Source organism: Nuphar pumila, chromosome 3, assembly GCF_984573655.1.
Source record: "Nuphar pumila chromosome 3, dmNupPumi1.hap1.1, whole genome shotgun sequence".
Classification (NCBI taxonomy): domain Eukaryota; kingdom Viridiplantae; phylum Streptophyta; class Magnoliopsida; order Nymphaeales; family Nymphaeaceae; genus Nuphar; species Nuphar pumila.
Genome location: NC_143251.1, coordinates 18,786,541 through 18,809,008, shown reverse-complemented (window position 1 = coordinate 18,809,008; position 22,468 = coordinate 18,786,541). Strand labels below are relative to the sequence as shown.

At 39.1% G+C, this 22,468-nt stretch overlaps 1 protein-coding gene across 1 annotated transcript; it reads right to left on the bottom strand.

Moving 5' to 3' along the window:
* Positions 1-18,707: 18,707 nt before the first annotated feature.
* LOC149842178 (growth-regulating factor 6-like) lies at positions 18,708-22,202 on the bottom strand. Its single transcript, XM_090000606.1, has 3 exons — positions 21,827-22,202; positions 20,326-20,683; positions 18,708-19,840 (listed from the first exon to the last, which is right to left on the bottom strand). Exons 1-3 carry the CDS (start codon positions 22,200-22,202, stop codon positions 19,024-19,026), a joined length of 1,551 nt encoding a protein of 516 aa, XP_089856732.1. The 3' UTR covers positions 18,708-19,023.
* Positions 22,203-22,468: the final 266 nt, after the last annotated feature.

Below are 22,468 nucleotides of genomic sequence, written 5' to 3'. Positions count from 1 at the left end.
CCAAGAAGTCGCCATGCTTAGGCTTGCACAAGTGGTGTTGCCCATGGGATTTGAACCTAGACCGCCTGCCAAGCGGCCTAGGACCCATCCCACTATGCCAAACCCCTTTCCAGCGTGTTCCTTCTTCCAATTGAAACAAAATACCAGAACTTTCATTACAGGAAAACAATGATAAATGGATTGATGTGGCCAAACTAGCTTACTTTGCAGTTCTTGAGTTGTGATGCAGGAGCGGAGCAATAAATCATAAGGGCCCACTTGAATACATTTGCATTTTTCAATCTCTATGTGCTTATGAACACTTTTGTATCCCGATTATCGGGATCAATATTTTAGGATAAGTTTTAGCTTTTTATAAGGTTGTCGGAATAAGTAGTTTGTTGGATTTAAAATTAGAAAAATCAACTATTTATAGATGAGTTTTCTTTGTAATTGAGATAAATTGGATGAAATCAGTTATTCTCTTTTCCCTTAATTTTTTTATTTTCATTGTTATGACCTGCATTTTCCTTTAGTTTCTTGTATTTCTAGGTGAGACTAGTGGTAATAGCAGTTTTGGTAGAATTTTCCTGTAGATCCGGATCTACATCAAGTTAGAAGCTACCGAGTGGCAGCGGGCTTGGGGAGAAGCTGCTAACCCCTTCATCCTTGATTTGATTCTCACGGGTGTGAGGGTGCCTTTAGCTGGTGGGCTCCATAAGAGCTTTGGCTTAGGTGACCCCACTCGAGGTTACAGTCTGACCTTTTGCCCTATATTCCAATTCATAGGGTTAAAAATTTACTTCAATTTTTTTAAAAACATAGTTTTAGAATAAAAAATTTGCTCTGATCTTCGGACCCATCCCAGGTTCAAAACCAAACAACAATAATCATTTCAAAAATATTTCATTCTATTGAATGAATATCAGAGTTTATACAAACCAAAAACACAATGACTCAGTTCAAATAATCCTAATATATATCAAAATTTTAGTTGAGTATTTGTGTATCGTAGCATTCATTCACTCATTTCTATGAACATGAAATTTTTTAAATAAAAACAAGTGAGACAACTTAATGCCAACATATGTACTAGTAGACCTTTATCGGGTCTCTAGTATGTACAAAATCACATACACAAAAATATGTCACACCTCTCATATGTGATATTATATAGAATACATCTCTTTTATGTGTTCTTCCAAAATCAATACATATTTTTATTTTGTTTCACATAAAAAATTCTTTAACTAAACTGAATCTAAATACTTGCAATGAATTGATTGATTATAAGGAATTGTTTGCATCTCACAATTTTTTATGATTTATGTATATAACCAAAATAATTTAACTAAATAATCAATAAAAAATTATTTACACAATTCATTTAAGCAATTAATTAAGCATGTAATTATGAGTAGGCCCAAGCTAAAATGAGAGCCAAAAGAGCCCATGAATCAGAATATGAAAGGGCACGAGCCGACAAAGAGACCAAAAGAAGGACCAGACTAACTCTATAGCTACAAGAGGACAGAGAATACAATCAGTTGGGAGAGTCTCAATTATCTGATGTAGAGAGTAGCCCATAGACCCAGGTTGACTTGTCTAGTCCAAACCATGTCGTCGTAGCTGAACAAAAAAATTAAATCACTAGAAGACATGGTCTAAAGCCTAAGCTTAAGGATAACATACATGAACATGGACCAAAGAGAATACTCCATGGATGATTTCTTATCAAAGGGATATGATGATGATGAGACCTCTAAAATTTTTAAAGTTCAGTGAGAAGGGATACCCAGGGACTCACTTGTCCCTATTTATGGGAAGTATGGCCAAATATTGAAACAATAATAGGAGGCTAATTAGTTGATTCTCTAGAATCCTGAAGAAAGAGACATTGAAATGGTTTGTTACATTGAACCTCCAGAATATTAGAGAATTTATACAAGTCATCAACCTATTCATGGGACAATTTCACTTTAATGTTGAGGCCCTTCCTACCATAAGCCAGTTGTATAACCTGAAATAAAAGAAAGAATAAGGGACTCATGAGTTCATCAACAAATGGTAGTACATGGCCAACAGGATGAAGGAGTCAATCTCTAACAATCATGCCTTTTTTATAATTATGAATAACTTTTCCCAACTTCTATGGAGCCTCATTAGCATGACTTATTTGGAAACATATGCCGAGCTCATAAGAAGGTCATTACCTTCGAGATGGGCATAAAAAAAAGAGTGTATGATAGGTTCTTAAAGCATAACAGAGAAAACAATGTCTATACAAAGTTAGACCCATCCAAGGGTCAAGTCAATGCTATCCAAGGCGACCAGAAGCAGGGCAACAAGGGTCAGAAGGCGAGCAACCAGAGAACCGCCCCAAAGCGGGCAAACTCAAACGGAAATGGATACGAAGGAAACCCAAAATGGACTAAGGACAAAATGTTCTCCAAGTTCCAACAAGACAGGTTAGATGTCCTAGATCTCCTATTGAAGGATGAGTTGGTGAAGTTGCTCTTAGTGTTTAACCCATAACAAATAAAAAGAAATGAGTCAACTAAGTATTGTCGGTACCACAGAGCTGTGGATAATGACACCGAGGAATATTTTATCCTCTAACATGTTATCCAAGACAACATCAAAAGTGGTGACCTCCTGATAAATCAAGAGCAAAAATAATCCTAAGAAAATGAGAACGTGAACCACAATAAAGAGAAAGAAGTCCAAGCGTGTGAGTCTAGAGAGGAATGGTTCTCGAAATGGGTCAGCAAGCACAAAGCGTCAACAAACATAGTGGTCTACATTCCTTGAGTCATCTCATGCAGTGACAGTCTCTACCAGCCATCAACAGTTCCTTAAGTATGCTACCAAGGGGGGAAGAAAGTACAAAAAAGATATGTCCCACAGGAGAGAAAATTTCAGGGATGTCCCCTTAGATAATTGTGATTCACTTGGACCCACAAGAAGATCATACCAAGGTCTCTCCTTCTGTGTTCTGTAAGAAAGATCACATCCTACAAAAGGACAGACTCCTTGTGCTCTCACTTAAGAAGAAACATCTAGGAGGTAGAGAGAATCAAGTCAAAAGGGGCACATCCTTATTTCCTTACCAAATCATATATCAGCCCAAAATCTCCAAGCACAAAAAGAAGATATATGATTCTCAGTTTAGAGGTCACTCACAGTACAAAAAAGTCTCTAAATGTGGCAATAGATGGAGAATCACCTTATACATGGGATATCAACCTTTTAAAGGATTGGAAAAAAACTAGAAGGGCATCACAAAGCTACTTTCAACTACACCCAAAATGGGAACCCAGGGTCTAGGTTATAAATAACCCGACCGAAAAGGAGCAAAAGGAAAAAGTTCACATGGGTCTTGAAGGACCATTTTAAGAAGGGGTCCACTATCATCGGCTTAGTAGAGAGTTTGATCGTATTTGGAAACACATGATTGGTACTTTCTCTGCATGAACTCAGCCTGAGTTCACAAAGGTCCAACAACAATTCAGGCTCTTTCATCTCTCCTTCTAAAAGAGACCAGCATGCTCAGGAAAAGACAATCACATGTCAGGGCAAAATCATAATGGTATGAAGGAAAAAGGACATCTTGCATGAGCCACCATCCAATGACCCCATGTAAGGCTTCAAAAACCTGGACTTTATATATAGTCTTTTTGAAAAATCCCAAAAAAAAACTTTGCAAAAACTAAAAAAAAAAAAAAAAAACCTAAAAAATGAAAATATTTTTAAAATAAAAAAAAGTTCAAAAAATCTAAAAAAATAAGAAAAGCCAAGAAAATTAAAAAAAAAATCTAGGGTCCAAGATATCATCTTTGTTGCAAGAGCATGTTATTCCTCTTGACAAGACTAAAAAAGTTTGGTCAAAACCCTTATTTTATTTTTTCTGATCATTCTCATGATGCCTTTCTATTCAAATCATGTGGGGGCATGTCAAAGGACTCTGAACCTATTTAAAACCTAGGGATAGGGCATCATAATGTAATTCAAAGTCCAAATCTCTTAGGCATGAAGAAACCTTAGCAGTCAAGCATACAAATCTCAAATTGGCATGGCCTCATTCGACAAGACCCAAATGATCTTGAAAGCCCGGTTTTGCCTCTGAACACTAGCCCGACTTCATTCGGTGAAACTCTCAACGGTCTCCACATCTTAGTTGTCCCGGACACTAGCCTGACCTTGTTCGACAAAACTCATAATGGTCTCCACATCCCAGTCATCCTTAAATTGGTTTGACCTCATTCGACAAGACCCAGAACAATCTTGACAATCAAGTTCATCTTGACTCCAACTGTCATTGGAAGAGGATACAGTTTTATCATGATGCTGGACATATCATTGAAAGATCATTAAAGGTCAAGAATCTTTTTTCAAAATGGATTCAACTCTATTCAAAATTATCATTCCCTCAGTAGGTCCCTGCACCTGAGACTCAACCAAATAAGACATTCAATTCTTAGGGTAAGATAGGGCAGCAATACTATGAGGCTAAGGTACTTTAAAACAATGATTCTAGCCTATGAGTCTATAATGATGAATTATAGGAGCATGAGATCATTATCAATGCATAAATGTCAAGCAGTGAAACCCATCTAAGTAACCAACTCTCTAGAAAAAGGTTTGGGTATTGAATACCTTCAATGCTAATATACCTCGTAGGTTGGCCTCCTGAGGAGTCTTTTATTTTATCTCGATAGAAAAAAACAATAAAAAGTAAAAAAACAAAAAATAAATAAATAAACCAATACTCACCTCTGAATCAACGGTGTGGTTGCAAGCTCGTTCATACAATTGCCTTAGGGGTAGAGGTTAGAATAGAAAAGCGAGAGCTAGGAGAAAGTCAATATTTATCTCTAGACCTATGGCAAGGTGGCAGACTCCGATCATATGGCCTTTAGAGGTAGAAGTTGGATACCTAAGGGTATCCATTCTAGATTGGGAAGCCATGAGACCCATGATTGTCAGGACTTAGGTCAAAGGATAGCAAAAGTAACGAATAAAGCCCCTCCAAGCTAACAACAAAGAGTCTAGGAAACTTACCTAGGGGCAAGAGGTGTACTTGAATGCATCATCATCAAACCATAGTCCTTTAGAGTTCAAGCGTTAATGGAGACTATTAGACCTAACAGGAATGCCTTGAGACCTAATCGCAAATCTCTATAACTAGTCACATGAAACTAAAATGAAATTAGAGGAGAAAATTTTCAATGAAGCCTAATGTCGCTATCTTAGATCAACCTGAGAGGAGAAAAGTCTAAAGTGTAGGAATCTCAAGTTCAGGAATCAACTTATTAGAAAGGTTCTAATTTTTTATAAAGGATAAAGAGCAAAATTTTATGACCTTATATGATCAATCATTCATGGCTATTACAAATACATGAGTGTCACTACATATCATAAAAGGTCATTGCATGCATTAAAGAGTTTAGCCATAGAGATCCTGAATCTAGAAAGTACATAAAAAGATTTTCCTTCTCTTCAGCGCCACCTGACCGAAGTATGATTGACTCTCCTTACTCGGGTAGGAAGCCTCATGTATAAATTGATCATCTTAGAATAGGTATCTTCACCCTAAGACCTTGTTGGAGCAACTCTACCCTATCCACAAACCTACAAGAGGTGTAGGACTCCTGGTGCTCACTCCCACAAACTCTCAAAAAAGAAAAAAGAAAAAAATTACCAAAAGGCATCAAAAATCAAAGCAGGCCAATAGGGAATGAAAGGAAGTCAAATTTCTCTTATGTTATCCTTGCCTGAAGCCCAATATTTTCTCTCTCTACTATAAATGGTCCTTGAACTGGCCCGACCTCGTTCGGTGAGACTCATAATGGTCTTCACATCTCAATTCTTCCCTTTTCTTGACACTGACCTCGCTTGGCAAGACCACCAAATGGTCTTGAAAATCCAATTGTCCTCGGACTGATCCGATCGAGACCCATAATGGTCTCGACAGCCCAACTCCTCTCCTCGACACTGGCACTTACCTCACTCGGCAAGACCACAAAATAGTCTTTGCAATACAGTTTTCCTCAGACTCATCTAATTGTGACCCATAATGGTCTCGATAGTTCAGTTCCTCCCTTCAAACGCTGGCACTAACTTCATTCGGTGAGACCAATCACGGTCTCGGCAACCTAGTTTTCTTTCAAAAACACTGGCCTAACCTCATTCGGCATGACTAATCAAGATCTTGACAACCTAATTATGTTTCAAGCCTTGAGTGTTTGCTTCTTTGTCATCAATCGAATCACATTTGATTAACGACAAAGAGGGGCATCTATAGACACCAAATTTTTCATGATGCCCAATTACTGACACCTTTCAAAGCAAGTGTGTGCAAGTACCCAGCAATAATTGAATACCCCTCAAAGCTCGGATGGCAAAAGAAATTTTGCCATCCATCTAGGGAACGACTCACAGAATAGTCATTCGCTACGGGATGACAGAATGGAATGTTGTTCGCCATGAGATGGCATAAAGGGAATGTTGTCTGCTATAGGATAACACAAAGAAAATGTCATCTGCTATGGGACGGCACAACCGCTTTGTTGTCCATCACGTTGAACATGTGGATAAGTCATTTGGCTTATACCTATCTTTTTTCAAATGATCTGCACATCTTTCAGGGCAAGAGGACTCCTCTTGGACGAGCCTCCATCTGAGAAGACTCTCTTGGATGAGTCTTATCCCTATTTGGGATAGACACAGATCCATCTGAATCATATCTGGATCCAAAAAATCTAGTGATTTGTATCCTGTTCTAAACTCTATAAATAGGGGCTCACCCCTATAGCCTGATCATTAGGAAATTAGATACCAAAGTGCTGGCCCTACAAGAACAAGCCTACTCAAGCCCTGCTAGCACTCTGTCCTAATGTCATTCAAGAACACTCATAACTATGTGAAAGTGGTAACAAACAATAAGGAGCCAAAAAGCTAAACAAACTTTTGAGTCTAAAAACGGTATTTTCCTGATACCCAATCTGCTTATTTCAATTTCATATAATCTTTTGATTGGGCGCTTATACACATTTTGTATTTGTTTGCATACTTGAATCTGCGGTTGTGTGATTCGAGCTACGGAGATCGAAAAACTTCCCTTGATTCTACATTCTCGTTAGGCGAAGGACAATTGAGGCTCGTATATGGTGTCCCCTGCATCTTCTTAAAAACGTTTTGAAAGGATTTTGCGTAATCTGGGTAAGTTCTATCTTCTCAACCTTCAAAATTTGTATCAACACCCACATATATATATAAGGAAGCTGGAATATGTATACTAACCAAATATGTTTGCTGGTATGAATCGATATTTTCATAGGTTTTTTGCAAATATAACCCTACAATGCATTCGACGTGGTCCATTTGCTAGCTAGGAATCGATTGTTGGATCATCATAATCAAATCAAGAAATACAATTTTTTATGATTGAATATTTATAAAATTTCTAAACCTTTGATTTTCAACACTTAAAAAATCCTTCTTATACATCATAATTGGATGATTTAAGAGTCTGTTTCTATAAAACCAAGTGTCTAGATCACATCAGTATGGTAAAATTTTCAAAAAAAGTAAAATAAACTATGAAAATCTTGGTTCTTACACGTAAACATATTTCAGTTAATATATATATATATAGAGAGAGAGAGAGAGTAGTGGGTAGGTGCCTAACCATTTTTTGAGCATGACCGAATGGACGCATGCAGATGCTCAGCAAGCATCCAACGTCGCTTTGAAGTGCCGCTAAAGGTCTGGACAGAAAATATATTTTAAGGGCGGCTAAAGGTCTGAGCAAAAAAATGACCTTTAGCACGTGCGATGGATGCTCAGCGTGCATCCGTTTTGGTCAGGCTCAAAAGTGGTAAGGCACCTGCCTTTATATATATATATATATATATATATATATAGAGAGAGAGAGAGAGAGAGAGAGAGAGAGACGAAAGAAGATCAACATTAATACTCATGAAGATCAACAAAATGTTGAACCCATGAACCTAACACAGAAGAAACAAAGCTAAAATATAGAAAAAACAAAGCTAAAGAAAAGAAACTACAGACAACTAGCAACAAAACAACAAAGCCTACTCAACCAGGATCCGCAGGATTAGAAGAAACCACCGCTGAGTGAACGTCGTTCAGATGAGAGGAGAGGTCTCTAAGATGCATACGTAATATTGCATATACATCAACCAGGATTTTATGGACAAGATGATTAAAGATGACCGGAATTTGACGGAAAGTAGCATCATTGCGTGCCATCCAAACAAACCACCAAGTAGTAAGCAACCATGTCTTCCAGATCAGTCTCCACTGCTTGCATCGTCTAATTTTAATAGGGCCCAGGAGAGAGAGAGAGAGAGAGATTATTGTTGATCTTATAGGAATTCTAAAAAGTTTTCAGTTCATGGATTCATGTCGCATTTCTATAGATATCTATGGAAATGGTTCCACCAGTGAAAAAATAGTCCGGAAAACTGAAAATTTTGGAGCCTCCAAAAAACATTCCCAAAGCAAAGCGTCCAGGGGGTCGTATAAAAAAAACGTATTGCGCATCCTGGTGCGTGGAACACAGCGTTTGCTGTTTGATAGAAGCATGTGACATACATCCATGGTATGAAACATGCCCCTAAGATGCGTTTTGCATGTTGTGCCAAACGCTGAACATTATGGACGCCTGCCCGCCACATTTCAGTAGTCCACCCCCCTTGCAGGATGGAACATTCTGACACTAAAAAAAGGATTGGGCGGAGGGGGTTATAGCTCTCTCTCTCTCTCTCTCTCTCTCTCTCTCTCTCTCTCTCTCTCTCTCTCTCTCTCTCTCTCTCTCTCTCTCTCTCTCTCTCTCTCATTAGAGATTTTTCAATTAGGGATTTTTCAATTACGGTTTCAAATTATGTTTTGAATTAGGGATTTTCAATTTAGGCTTTTGAATTAGGGTTGTTCCAATTAGGGCTTGAATTAGGGATTCTCTTTTATTTTAATTTTATGGTTTGAATTAAATATAAAAAAATTCTTTGATTAGGGCTTTGAATCATTTTTTTTTAATTAGGAATTTTTATATAATTTGATTAGAGTTTTTTTTGAGTTGATTAAGGTTTCTTTTATTTTCTTTTATTAGGGTTTGAAATAGTATTTTTTATATCTAATTTTATGGTTTATTTATAGTTTATTTGATTTTATGGTTTATTTTAGTGTATTTTTCTTGTAATTTATTTATTTTTAAATAAAAAAATATGATTTTCTATTTGAGTCCAAATAAACGACAGACGAAGAACAGTTGTTAGAGATGTTCTCTCTGTTCTATTCTACTATTCTGTCCAATATTGAACATGCAATCAACACACATCCTTATTAGATACCTCTTATCGAAACGCGTGGACAAAACCCTTTGTGATTTCGAAAGCGTTGAAAACGACCCTCTCTTTCAGGGCAGTGTTTGCGTAGCCACGGTGGGGCCAGTGAAAATTCTTAGTGTGTTTTCCCCTCTTTCCTTAGCATGCAAACACACACACACGGAACCGTTTCCGTTGAAAGGGGGTGAAACTTTGTGGGGGGGGGGGGGGGGGGGGGGAAAGAGGAGCTTGTGTTTGCATCATGGTGGTGGTGCCCACGGAAATGCGTGGGGTTAAGTGCATTTTCACGAAAAGCCTCCATTTTTTGTGGCATGCAAACGCCCCCTTAGCGATTGGATCACTCATTTGTTCTTCGATCCCTTGATTATGTTTACACGGTTATCCTCAATCAGTTTTTTATTCAAATCTGCTTCAGGCTTGTCTCCCATCAGTTCTTTTGTGAAAGTCTGCTGCAGGTTTGGTTTTAAGTTAGTTTCTACTAAATGTATATACTTCTATTACTTTGTACACAAAGAAGAAAGAGAGAATAAACTGAAACTTCACATCTGACTGAGATACTCCCTTTACTTTAATGCTATTTTGTTGCTTTTATCTAGCTTGGAACTTTATGTTAATAACCAATATCTTATATGCATTAACCATGAGACAGCAACATAGTTATTTATGCTTGAGCTGTGTTCATGCTGCCATGTGTCCATTATTTATAGACGCACTGAGATGTCCAGTTTTAGGGGCTGCACGGTTGAAGTTGTGTTGCTGCATTTCCATGATAAGTGGAACAATTTTCTACAGTTTGCTATTGGATAAAACCATTCTATTCCCCAGAGAACTTTGTATTTGTATTTGCAGGTCTAGACAGATATGTGAAGTACTCAGCATAGGGGATTGACATTGTTGTTTTAACTTATATAACAAGTATTTATAAATTCATTGCTGATAGTGCGACATTCAATACAAATTCAGGTTTGGGAAGTGAAAAAGCTGAAGGGTGTTTTATGTGGAAATCCTGCCATTGTCTATACGTGTAGTAGCTGCACTGCTGCAGAAAAAAGTGAGGTTTCCTTTTCTTCTCCATGGTATAATGCGGCTCTGCAATTATTCCTTTTATCACCTTGCTTGTATGAAACTTATTTATGTATGATTTTTACTAAATTAATGTTAAATTATACATCAATAATACTCTCTCTCTCTCACACGCGCACACAAAATGGACTTGTAAGAAACCATCCTGCTAGGGATGGCAGTGGGGAGGGGCGGGGCAGGGCAGGGGACAAGGTCTCCACCCCCACCCCGCCTCAAGATTAGAACCTTCATCCCCAGCGGGGATGGATTTTAACCTTCACCCCCGCCTTCATCCCCGTTTCATGTCCTTCATCCCCGGTTCAAACGGGGATGAAGCGGGGCGGGGCGGGGATATTGAGGGGAAAAGTGATGGGGACGGGTCGGGGCGGGGATGAGAAAAGTGTACGTCGATCCCCGCCTCCATCCCCGAACAGGGATGGATTTTAACCTTCGTCCTCCATCCCCGTTTCATACCCTTCATCCCCGGTCCAAACTGGGCAAGGCGGGGCGGTCCACTGCCATCCCTGCATCCTGCAAACATTGGAAGGTGATAGAGAAGGAAACAGACGGAAAATTTTCTTATGTGCCCTCATAATTACACTTGCAGAATAAGAATAAACTTATCAATAGGAGAAAATTTGACTCCCTCGTAAGGAAAATGGCTTACCAATGTACATTAACAGATTTATTGTTAGACGTGTATTTGAAAATATGCTAAACATTAGGCGCCTCTTTGTAAATAATTCTTTGTTATGCGTAACTTGTCCTTTTGTGTGTGGATGTCAGCGGAATATGGTCGTGGGGTTTTAGACTAGTCAGATTAGGATTTCAGTTTTATCTTTTTCCATCTGAATCTGGTTAGGTCATATTCCATTAAGTCGGATTCAGTAATGCTTAGATCCGACCTGAATCCAACCCGTTGACATCTCTACTTGTGTCCCTAGCCCGCAAAGGATACCTACCAAACAACCCGAAACAACTCATCAATGAAGAGTGCACGATATGGAAATTTTCTTTTAGGGTCATTTACAAAAACATATCCAGTCTCCTTTTATAATGCAAATTCATACTTTGAAGAACTTATTCAAATGCATACTTGAGTTATGTTTACTTATTCAAATGCATACCTAGGGTTAACTCCTCTCCTTTTAGCCATAGTTAGTGATCAGAAATTTTTTAAGAAAATGCCAATTCTACCCTCATTCAATATTCTTACTTTACCCATTTTTATGTCATCTCTTTCTGCCATCCTTCCCTTACACCATCCTGCTCTCTCTCTCTCTCTCTCTCTCTCTCTCTCTCTCTCTCTCTCTCTCTCCGGTCATCTTTAATCATCTTGTCCATAAAATCCTGGTTGATGTATATGCAATATTACGAGACCTCTCCTCTCATCTGATGTTCACTCAGCGGTGGTTTCTTCTAATCCTGCGGATCCTGGTTGAGTAGGCTTTGTTGTTTTGTTTCTAGCTGTCTGTAGTTTCTTTTCTTTAGCTTTGTTTTTTCTATATTTTAGCTTTGTTTCTTCTGTGTCTGGTTCATGGGTTCAACATTTTGTTGATCTTCATGAGTATTAATGTTGATATTCTTTCGGCTCTCTCTCTCTATCTCTACAACCCAGACCATCCTACGCCTCTCTCTCTCTCCCTCAATGCATTTGTTTATAAGACTTCCACAAATCTGTAGCCTTGATTGATCAAAATCACCATTCTGAATGGGTTCTCGTGGATGGATTTTGACACGAACACCATTCTCAAGTGGGTGATTGCCCAAATCTGTGAATTTTTTGCGGTTTCCTATCATTTTTCCTCTTTTTTTACCCGCTTTCAACTAAATCTGAAGCCTTTCTGCACCACAAAACCGTTCAAAGAACACCTAATTTGAGAAGCGGTATGGAAGAGTCCCACTCACTCATGGGTATTATTGCCTTCCATATCTTCCATTAACTTCTGAGCTTAGCTGTAGAAGACAGAGACTAATGCATGCATGAACGTCTGAACATGGGGAAATGGGGTATTCTAGAAGAGTCAAGACCAAAAAAAGGAAGGGAGATTGGTTAAAGAAGAAAACTAGGAAGGGTAAAGCTGATTTTTGTAATAAAGGTAAAGGGTATTATCCCACCTGGGGTTTTCCTCGCTTCCGCGATTCCTCATCATTAAAAAAAAACATATTTGATGCAAACATTATAAAATCAATGAGATTTTCCAAAGTATCTAGGTAGGAGCCCAAACGGATTGGGTGTGGTCAGATATCTGATCATAAACTGACATTATTTTTGGGTTCAGATTTGCTTGCTTTGATTATTTGCAGATTTGGGCCGGTCTGTTAGCTAGATGAGACCTAATTTCAATTCAAATCAGATTCCAACCCTAATGCATTTTTTACATGTAAAAAACTTGCTTTTAATCTTTCTTTACCGGATCCACTTTTATAGCTTGTATTTCTTATCTGGATTCAACCCTACTTGATTGGACATCTTTCAAATCTAAATCTAGATTTAGATATGCTATTTGTAGAAAAAACAACAAATACTTCTTCGTTTAATTCAACTCCACCGCATAAAAGAATTAAGCTAAGCATATACAAATATTTTAAAGTGTATCTCCTTTCCAAAAATAACACAACGAAACCATTTTTTCGTACTCTTTTTCACGTAACGTAAGGGTGACTTGTGAATGTCACCAAGTTGACAGGATGTCACAAGTTCAAAACCCAAGGTTGGCATCCATTACAGCAAGGTTGAAGCTCGGTGTGCTGGTGTATACGACCTTGCAGAGGGACTTCAAAAATTTAATAACCGAAAGCCAGCCAATGTGCAGTGGGAGATTTCTCTTGAATTATAAAAAAAAAAGGGTGTACTTCATTATGGTTATATATGACTCAGAGTATCATTTATTATTTGATCCTTAGTCGATCAGTCTTTACCCTGACCTCCAGAGTATCAAAGGTACGCCTTAGAGTTGGATCAAAATTTGACCATGAACCGTTCTTGCAAGACAAGGTCTATAATGGCGGAATAGCAATCAACCTATGGTAAAGGCAGTCAGCTGTCACCCCTTTTGTAAGATTTTGGCACATTTGTAACCCCTTTACTATGGTAAACGCCCCATATAGAACTTAAAATATTTTTCTTTTAAATTTTTTGGGGGTAGGGGTTCAATGAGTGTCTTTTATGTGTTTAATAAATGAACTTTCATGTTTATCCCTCAATGGCAATGGAGACTCTACGTACTGGAATCACTCTAATGATGGGGAATTAGGTCTTGCTATAGGATACTAGGCCCGCCAATGGTAGAGTGGCTCCCATCTAAGGCTCTTTGGGATAGTGCATTTTTCAATTGGAGGATCATCAATGGGATGGTTGATTTTGCATGACAAATTGCTCACTGATTAGGTTACCCAAATGGTAACCAGAAAAGGATATCGAGATCCTAAGCTTAGAGGCACATTCTTAAGATCACTATCTTTAAAACTTCAATCGCCCTATCTTGAGATTTCTGAATATGTGAAAAGGGTTTGTTCACGACTGAGTTCTCACGATACAATTAGGCTTGGACTTCAAGAGCATTACTACTTCGCAAAATCAGGTGACCTCTCTCACGCTTGAACTTGGCAAGCCAAATCGAGAACAAAGGAATAAAAAGATAGAAAGCTTGATAATTAGAAAATCTGATGATCCACAAGATAAAAAATGAAGAAATTTATAGACTTTAGGGAGACCAAAATGTTTTTGTGATAAATTAAATTAAAGATCATAAATTCAATGGTTTGAAAATTAGATGAAAATGACTTTGAACGGTCACTCATCTTTGACTAATGATCAAAGACCTCCAAAACCGTCCAATAGTCAGCTGTCCCGTAAACATTATATAAATACATTTTTAAAATCTTTCAAACGGCTAAACCATTCAAAAAATGAAAAAACAAAGACGACCTAGTCAAAGCAGACTTCGGCACCTCACACTCATCAAAATGCCACATTGCACCTCAAGCATGCAAATGACACGTTCATTCCTATGCAAGGCACAGTAACGTCTGCAAGTCACCCTAACACACAAGGTTTACCAAATTAAAAAATAGAGAACTAAATATTTCTCCCTCTTAGATATGAACTAAATATTTTCAAAACACTTTTGGTGGGAAACAATAAATCACCAAAAAGTTTCAAAATACTAAAAACTTTACAAAATATGCTATATTTTGAAACTTTTTCCAACACTTAAACGCAGATTATTTCACCCCCCCCAAGCCAATCCATCTTATGTTATAAGAACGAGCAATCTTATTGAGCTTGAAGGATGTGAAATACACAGCACTTATATAACACGAGTACTTATAAATTGATTGTTGATAGAATCTATCAACAAAACAGTGGTGCGGACATCAATATGAATTCAGGTTTGGGGACTCAAAAAAGCTTAAGGGTGTTTTACGTATCTGCAATGTCTTAGTTGGTATACTTGTACACAATTTATTTATGATTTTGATTAAATCAATGTTGAACTAACTGTATGGCATAGGTTTAATATTTGGTCAGGTCGACTGGAAGTTCTATGTAGCAGGAATCACAATTTCTTTTTTTTTTCATTCAGAATGTTTTTATAGGTCAACCCCGACAGGTATGATACACGTAATTTGTTTAATAGATAAAGCATTCTGGATTATCTTATTATGACGTGTGAGTAGGTTTTTCTAGAGTTTTAGAAATCAAAGGCCCATAATGCACCTTAATGTCATGATTGAAGAAACATATTCTTAGATCAAAACAATATGGCTGAAAGTGAGATCTCTAACGAATAGGCAATGCTGATCGAATGCATCTGGGTGGTCAGATTGAGTTGCTACAGCTTGCCTATGATACCCAGCTAGATAAGAGCTTATCTGACCAAAGATTTACCCAATTATGTACATCAACTGTGTTCAGTGAAATGTGGTCTCTCTCTCTCTCTCTCTCTCTCTCTCTCTCTCTCTCTCTCTCTCTCTCTCTCTCTCTCTCTCTCTCTCTCTCTCTCTCTCAGATTCAAAGTTGTAAGTTTATCTATTTTCCTTCAAAATGCAAAAGATCATCTCTAAATACTTGGATCTTCTAACCTATCTTTTTTTAATCAACAAAAAGAATCATGATTTTTGCTTTTATCAAACTTGATGGAACATGTTATGCGATTCATGATCTTGTCATTTTCTATGTGATGACAATTTTAATAGACACAGTCAATTGAAATCAACATTAGTGCTTGTCTACAAGATTTTTTAGCATGAACTTTTACAATGAAGTCCCTTTTGTTTACAAAGAGGATTTTCGGATCCCATCAGCTCCAAAGTTGATAGAATTCTCCCATTTTTGCAAAATCTTTTTGAGACAAATACACTAATTGGAGGGTGATCATACTGAGCCTTCTGTCAAAACTTATGCAAGCTGCAGCATGAACCTATGAGTAAGGCAAAGGCTCGGTTGTATCTTGGGAACAGAGTTGTTCAAAACTCATTATTATGGCAAAAAAATATGATCTTTTTTTTTATTCGAAGGGTGGACTAGCCTTATGATTTTCCACTGGGCGAGAGGTGCACTTAACCCACCTACCTACCCCCATCAAGCTAGTGGCAACTTTTGCTTTAAAGATAACATGGCCCATGCATGCTTGTGAGTCAGTGTTGTACTGAATTCAACCCACTTATTCAACAGAGAGAGAGAGAGAGAGATTTATAAATATTGGTCTAGCAATATTAGATAGTGTTTATGACAATAAGACCAGTGAACATTGGCCAAATGCACGTCCAGTTATTCAGAAGAAAGATGTTTGCAGCTTCAGATCATGTGATAAGGGCCCCTTGTCAGAGATAATGTCATCTTGAAACTTTTAGGAAAGAAAGTTAAACCTTGTCAGCCCATGCAATTTTGGCTTCTCCTGTGTCGTCATTCTGCTATCCTAATCCTTGCCTTGTAGTTCAAATAAGGTCTACTTTGCTTGAAACTGCACTTGCTCTAAGTATTTGTAAAGCAGGAACAGTAGTATGAACAGACTGGAGCCAAGTCCAGCACAACTCCGTTCGTCATAACAACAATGTGTCTCAATAAGAGCTTCAACCCATGATGGAATTTCAATTCCCAAGGAAAATACAAGGGGTATTTTCCTTGCCCGTGGACAAGGAACAATATCCATGACCCAACAATGAGCTTTGCCTTGGCCCTAGACCATAGATCTCGAAGGTGAAGCACAAAATGCCATCACTGCCAAAGAAAGGGAAGCATGACCAATCATGCTTATTATTAACAGGAAGCGCGCTTCTTGTATAATGGAAGAAGGTAAGCTTTCGATTCGCTTTCTATATTTTTTCACTACAACATGCTTCATATTTTCCTTCACGTCGCTTCCTATTCATTAACATATTGCTTTATATTTGTTTCCATTTAAGCTTTCATGACTTCTTGCAGTACATTTTTACTGTCGCTTTTCAAACGCTTCCTAAATACTTCATTACAGTTCATGCTTCATTCTTCTGTTTGAAATTGGCTTCCTCATTCCCGTTTCAGAATCGATTCTAACACCTGCTTTAGTTCTGGTAAACTATAGCCTAGCACTAGTGCTCCACTCGTGGCAACTTATGAACATCACCAAGTTGAAAAGACGTCACAAGTTTAGAGCATCCCTTGCCATGAGACCAAAGCTGGGGGGACCTCAAAAGTTTAAGCTAACAGAGAACAGACAATGGGCGGTCACAGCGATGAGGGTGTTTTCACTTATCCTAGCAAAAAAAACTATGGCATAGACTCTTTTTTTAATAATTCAAAGGAAAAACCCTCAATCACCGACCACACATTGGCTGGCCTCTTTTTGGTAAAACCCTTGAAGTCCCCCTGCCAATCAGGGAGTACACCGAGCTACCACCTTGCGGCAAGGGATGCTAGACTCCATTCTTTTACAAAGACAAGTGCCATATATTGCTCTGATGTGACATTCATGTGCAACTAGACCAAGTTGTTGGCCTCCATGAATTTCGGCCATTTCACATTATGCCAACAATATGTTGAAAAAAAAAACACCGGCCTATTAGAAAATAAAATGTAAAAATCCCATTACATTTCACATTATACCAATCCCCATGCATCACAGAGGTGGTATCCCAGGGTCATGTGCTAAACTGAAGGCCCAGGTTGGAATCCCTCCGCCACATGGGGATTAAGAGATATCTGGTAAGGGTCTGCCTAACCCCATCTGGACTTAAAAAAAAAAAACAATATGTTTAAAATAACACTGGCCTATCAGAAAATAAAATTTAAAAATCCCCTTTTAGCTTTTTCTTTTTTTTCTCATACTAAGAGACAACTCCCAGAGGATTAAAAAGAAAGATCCATTTGCTAGTTGCTGTCCAACCCACATAAAGGAAAAAGGATGGTAGTAGGTATCCTATGATCCCCAAAGGGGTTTGGTGTAGTGGGATGGGACATAGGCCGCTAGGCAGGTGGACTAGGTTCAAATCCCATGTGTGTCACCCCTTAAGAAAGCCTAAGCATGGAGACTCCCTGGGGGCAAGGGGTAAGCTCACGGAGTTTTACCCTACCAGGACAGCGACTGTGAATACAGCAGGCAAAACCAGCAAGGCTAGGTCTCTGATCATGGGGGTAGGTTTCTCTATATAAATATAAACAAAAAAGGTATACTATGACAAATGATGCTGCAGACGATCACAGCCATCTAACTTGATGAATCTGGAGAACTAGGATACCGGCAGGTGAGAAGAATAAGGACAGCCAAGATGAATTCGATCGGACGGCTACGGCCATATGGGGACGCATCATGTCATAGGATACCTTCCCTTTTCCACAGGAAGGTCTTAAAACTTTAACAGGGTTAAATGTTACCATGGTCAGACTGGGGGCAAGGATCCAGGACAAACAGGAAATTATGAGCATAAAGTGTTTTTTTTTTTCTTTGAAGAACAGTCGGCTGTCATAAGAACGTACATTGCAATTTTCCAATTCAATTCAACTAGCAAGGTTGGCATTTACAGCAGTAGGCCATATCTATCTACGACTTTCCAACAAATTATCATGACTCTCCTTCTACCCCAAGAGAAGAAAACAGTTAAAATTTTTCATGCTCTCATGATAAAAGTGAATAGCGTGATTGTTTTACCCGTAACCAACAAAATGAATGATTGGATTCTTTTACACTAAACTTAAAGAGAGCATTCGTTGAAGAGAAAAGAAATTAGGATCTTATAACCAACATATGATGCGTAGAGCAGGTGCATGGAAAGGAAAATGCTAACAGAAGATCTAGCAATAAAAATGGATGATACCAACTGATTTTAGCAGTTAATGCTGGATTATAGATAAACCAAGAATCAACAAAGCAAAATGGCTGGTTTTTAATTTGGTAGCAGCCCAGTTGGCATAGAGAAAACCAAGGCAAAGTCTCACAAAACATCAAGACAAAAAAAAGGAATGAGAGAAAAACTAACATGAAATCAATGAAATGGATGTCTATTCCAACTCCATACCATTCACGTCTGTTTTGATTTTGTTTACCTTTTTCTTTTTTTTACCTACCTGATAAACTTCCGCCACATTCTCAAATCAGGTTGTTCTTTACTTTGGAGGCTGAAAAGTGGTTTAAGTGGACTGCATGATGGGTGCAGAGTTCGCAAGAGTGGAACCAAGGGGATCATCAGAGAGGCTGTTCTCAATTGGCTTGTTAATCTCAGCTCTTGGGCTGCTCCCTGCACTGCTGCTGGACAGTGAACCAAATGCTGTCTTCTGCAGAACGCCCGTTGGCGAGGATTGCAGTGGCGAACTGGCATCCCAACCTTGGGTCATGAGGTTGAGAGCAGACGAATTATTGCCTTCCTTGCAGGGATTGGTGGCGATGCTTGTGGAATTCAGCACCTCTGCAAGAGGACCCCCCAGTGAGGTTTCCCACGAGATCGGCACCCAGCTGGTTTGCCTTTGGGATGAATCATCCGCTGCTCCCACGCCTAGACCCATCTGGATTGGGTGCATTTCTCGCGCTAATTTCAGTGGTGAGAGGGCGAGTTTCTCTTGAGTTGGTGATGAGCATGATGAAGAAAAGCCTGAGGAAGCAACCGGGATAGAGATGGAGAGTTGGGTCCTTTCTGGTTGGATTGGTTCATCCATCTTCGGCCAATCATCCATAAAATGGCGGAGAGATTGAGCTTGTTGGGGTTCTCTTGTGTTCAGATCCGAGCAAAGGCTGAAGTTTTTGCCCTGCAAGTACGAGTTCCTCTGGGCATTATTTAGCAGAGACTCGGAGGAAATAATGCCAAATCCCAACTGAGACGACTCTTGGTATGGAAATTGCTGCTTTGTAATTGAAAATGATTCTTTCTCCCTGAAATTTACAGAAGACAGCAAAGTGTCATTCTGCAGATCCCGCATTCGGTCTTCCAGATTTGGTTTGTTGACCAAAAACCTGCAGGCAGTATAGTTACGTATAAGAAATCATGAGCGAAGAAAAAAAGACATGGCAAAAGCATCAAAAGTCAACTACAAGAAAAAAAATTGCAGACCCAAAATCAACCACAAGATTGTGCAAGCATAATAATCAACTCCAGGGAACCACCATAAGAGTTTAATCAAGTGAATAGATTACGCAGTAAACCAAACATATTCCTATTCATCCCATCCCCACACACAAATCCAAATCAAGCATATAAGTTCAATCCTCCTTGCCCAACAGAAAAAAGGCATATAAGAAAGACAGGTTCCTGTTGGAAAAAAGATAGGCCTACAGTAGTTAGTAGTTATATGATGAGATCGCTCTCACGAAGGTTCACTTTCTACAAAAAGACCAAGGTACAAACAGCATGTGGTATACTTCAAGAGAAAGATGCATGCAAGAAGTAACATGAAGGGGCTCATAGGGATGTTGGTAGTGGGAGGCTTTGAACAGCATACCTGCTGCAGTTGGCAGGAGAAGAGGAGTGGTCAGCAGAGGACTGTAAGGTCTTGATCTGGTGCTGAGCAATTGATGCAGAGTCTGATGCACTGCCGGAAATAGGTGCCACCGATGAGGAAGCAGCGACGGGCATCGCCTTGGAGGCGGAGGCAGCACCGGTTCCGGTAATGGCCTGGCCAGTTTGGCCTTCCACAGGCTTTCTTGAACGATGGCGGCCTCTGTTCAAGTGACGCTCACAGTACTTCTGATCGGCAACGGCATCCCGAGCGCACCGCCATTTCTTCCCGTCTGTTCGCCGGCAACGGCCCGGTTCCGGATCTGGGTTGCCGGAAAATCCAAGATGAAGTGATCCCCACCCTGCTGAACTCAAAGCAGAAAAAACAGAGCAATGGCAAAGAGAAACCCATTACAATCAATCAAGCACAACCCATGAGCAATAAGACCCAAGATACAAATCTAAACACAACCAAATGCCAAAAGAGAAACTGTGAAAAGGAGACAAACAAAAGCTAACCAACAAGGAAAAAAACGCAGGAATTCCAGGGAGACAAAAGGGTTTGAAATTATACTTACAGGCGTTGGGTCTCAAGGAACCAGCAGAATATGCATAAAGGGGACTTGGGTTCAGGGTTTTTCTGAAGGGTATCAGTAAGTTTGGGGGCACTTGTACTCCAGAAGTCATGTATTTGAAGATCAACGCTTGATGCTCCAATTCCAACCACTGAGAAGGAGTAAAAGGTCCTCTAACCCCTGCTAAAACCCCATGCATGTTCCCATTCAAGTTTGCTGAATTCAAACCTTTAATAAAATTCAAAATACAGAAAGCACGAATAGTTAACAACCAATGTCTACCACACTATACAGAAAAAAAAACATATGAACAAAAATAAGAAATAAAGAAAATGAAGAAAGCATACAAGAGCCCACTGTTTGCACAAAGAGGTCCCATGGTGCAGAAAATCCATGTTACCACTGACCATTCAAAACCACTCGGGACTCATTTCTTCTCATTTCTCGCTATTTCCCCATGTCCTTTTTTTCGCAAAATTGTTTTTGTTATAAAATCCAAAAGAATGCCTTGCACAAAATTATTAAGCACACCAAAGTTTTCGTTTTTTTCTTTTTTTCTCTCTTTTTTATGTTGACAAGACTAAACAAACATCCATTCATGAAAAGACCGCAACAATCCTTGGAAAGGCAAAAAAGAAAAAAAGAAAAAGAACAAGAAAGAAAGATTCTCCCAGAAGTCCAAATCCTTTCTGCATCCCTGAAACCATTACACCTAGGAATGAAAAAAAAAAAAGGAACCCCAGAAAAACACATAGATCCCTTGTTTCACCTTCATGCAAACCTTCAAAATCACCAAACATTGAGCAAAGCAAACAAAGAAATATATTCAGATTAAAAAAGAAAAAAACCAACTTTTATCTGATTGGCAACCGATAAACTTCATATAGATAGTAAGATCATCAACTTGCAGGCAGGTAGGTGCATTTATACCTGACACTTTGGTGTAAGAAGGCTGAAAAGAAGGCAATGCTGCAGTCTGCATAGCGTCATGGGTGTTGAGCAGACCATCAGGTTTAGGCAGGGATGAGAACCCAAGATGCCCATCTGGAAACAAAGAGTTAGATCTGAGGAGTGTGGGCCGTGTTTGGAACAGCATTGGCTTTGACCCCAGAAGGTCATCTGTCTTTAGCATTTTTGAGCTCCTAGCACCACACAGTTGAGCGTCTTTAAAGTCATCATCAAGAGACCCATAAGTCCTCCCTTGTTTCACCAAGCACCCACCAGATCCATATGGCTTTTGGTCAGAAAACCCACCATCTGAGGCACCAAAACAGCCAAAACCATCCAAACCAACATTGAAATCCATCACCACAATACCACTCTAGAGGACCACCAGAACTGCATCAGCAGAGTCATGACTCTGGGTGGTGGTTTTGGTTTCGGAAGAGGGGATGCAGCAGGAGCTCATTTCTATGGTGCAATGGAAGATTAAAGACCAGGGCAGTTTTTCCTTTTTGCTCTCCCTCTCTCTCTCTCTCAGCCTTCTTTTGCTGCTGCTGTTTTAAAGGAAATAATTGATGTGGTTGTGGTTGTGTTTGCAATGGGAAACTTTTGAGGAAGGAGGTGAAAGTG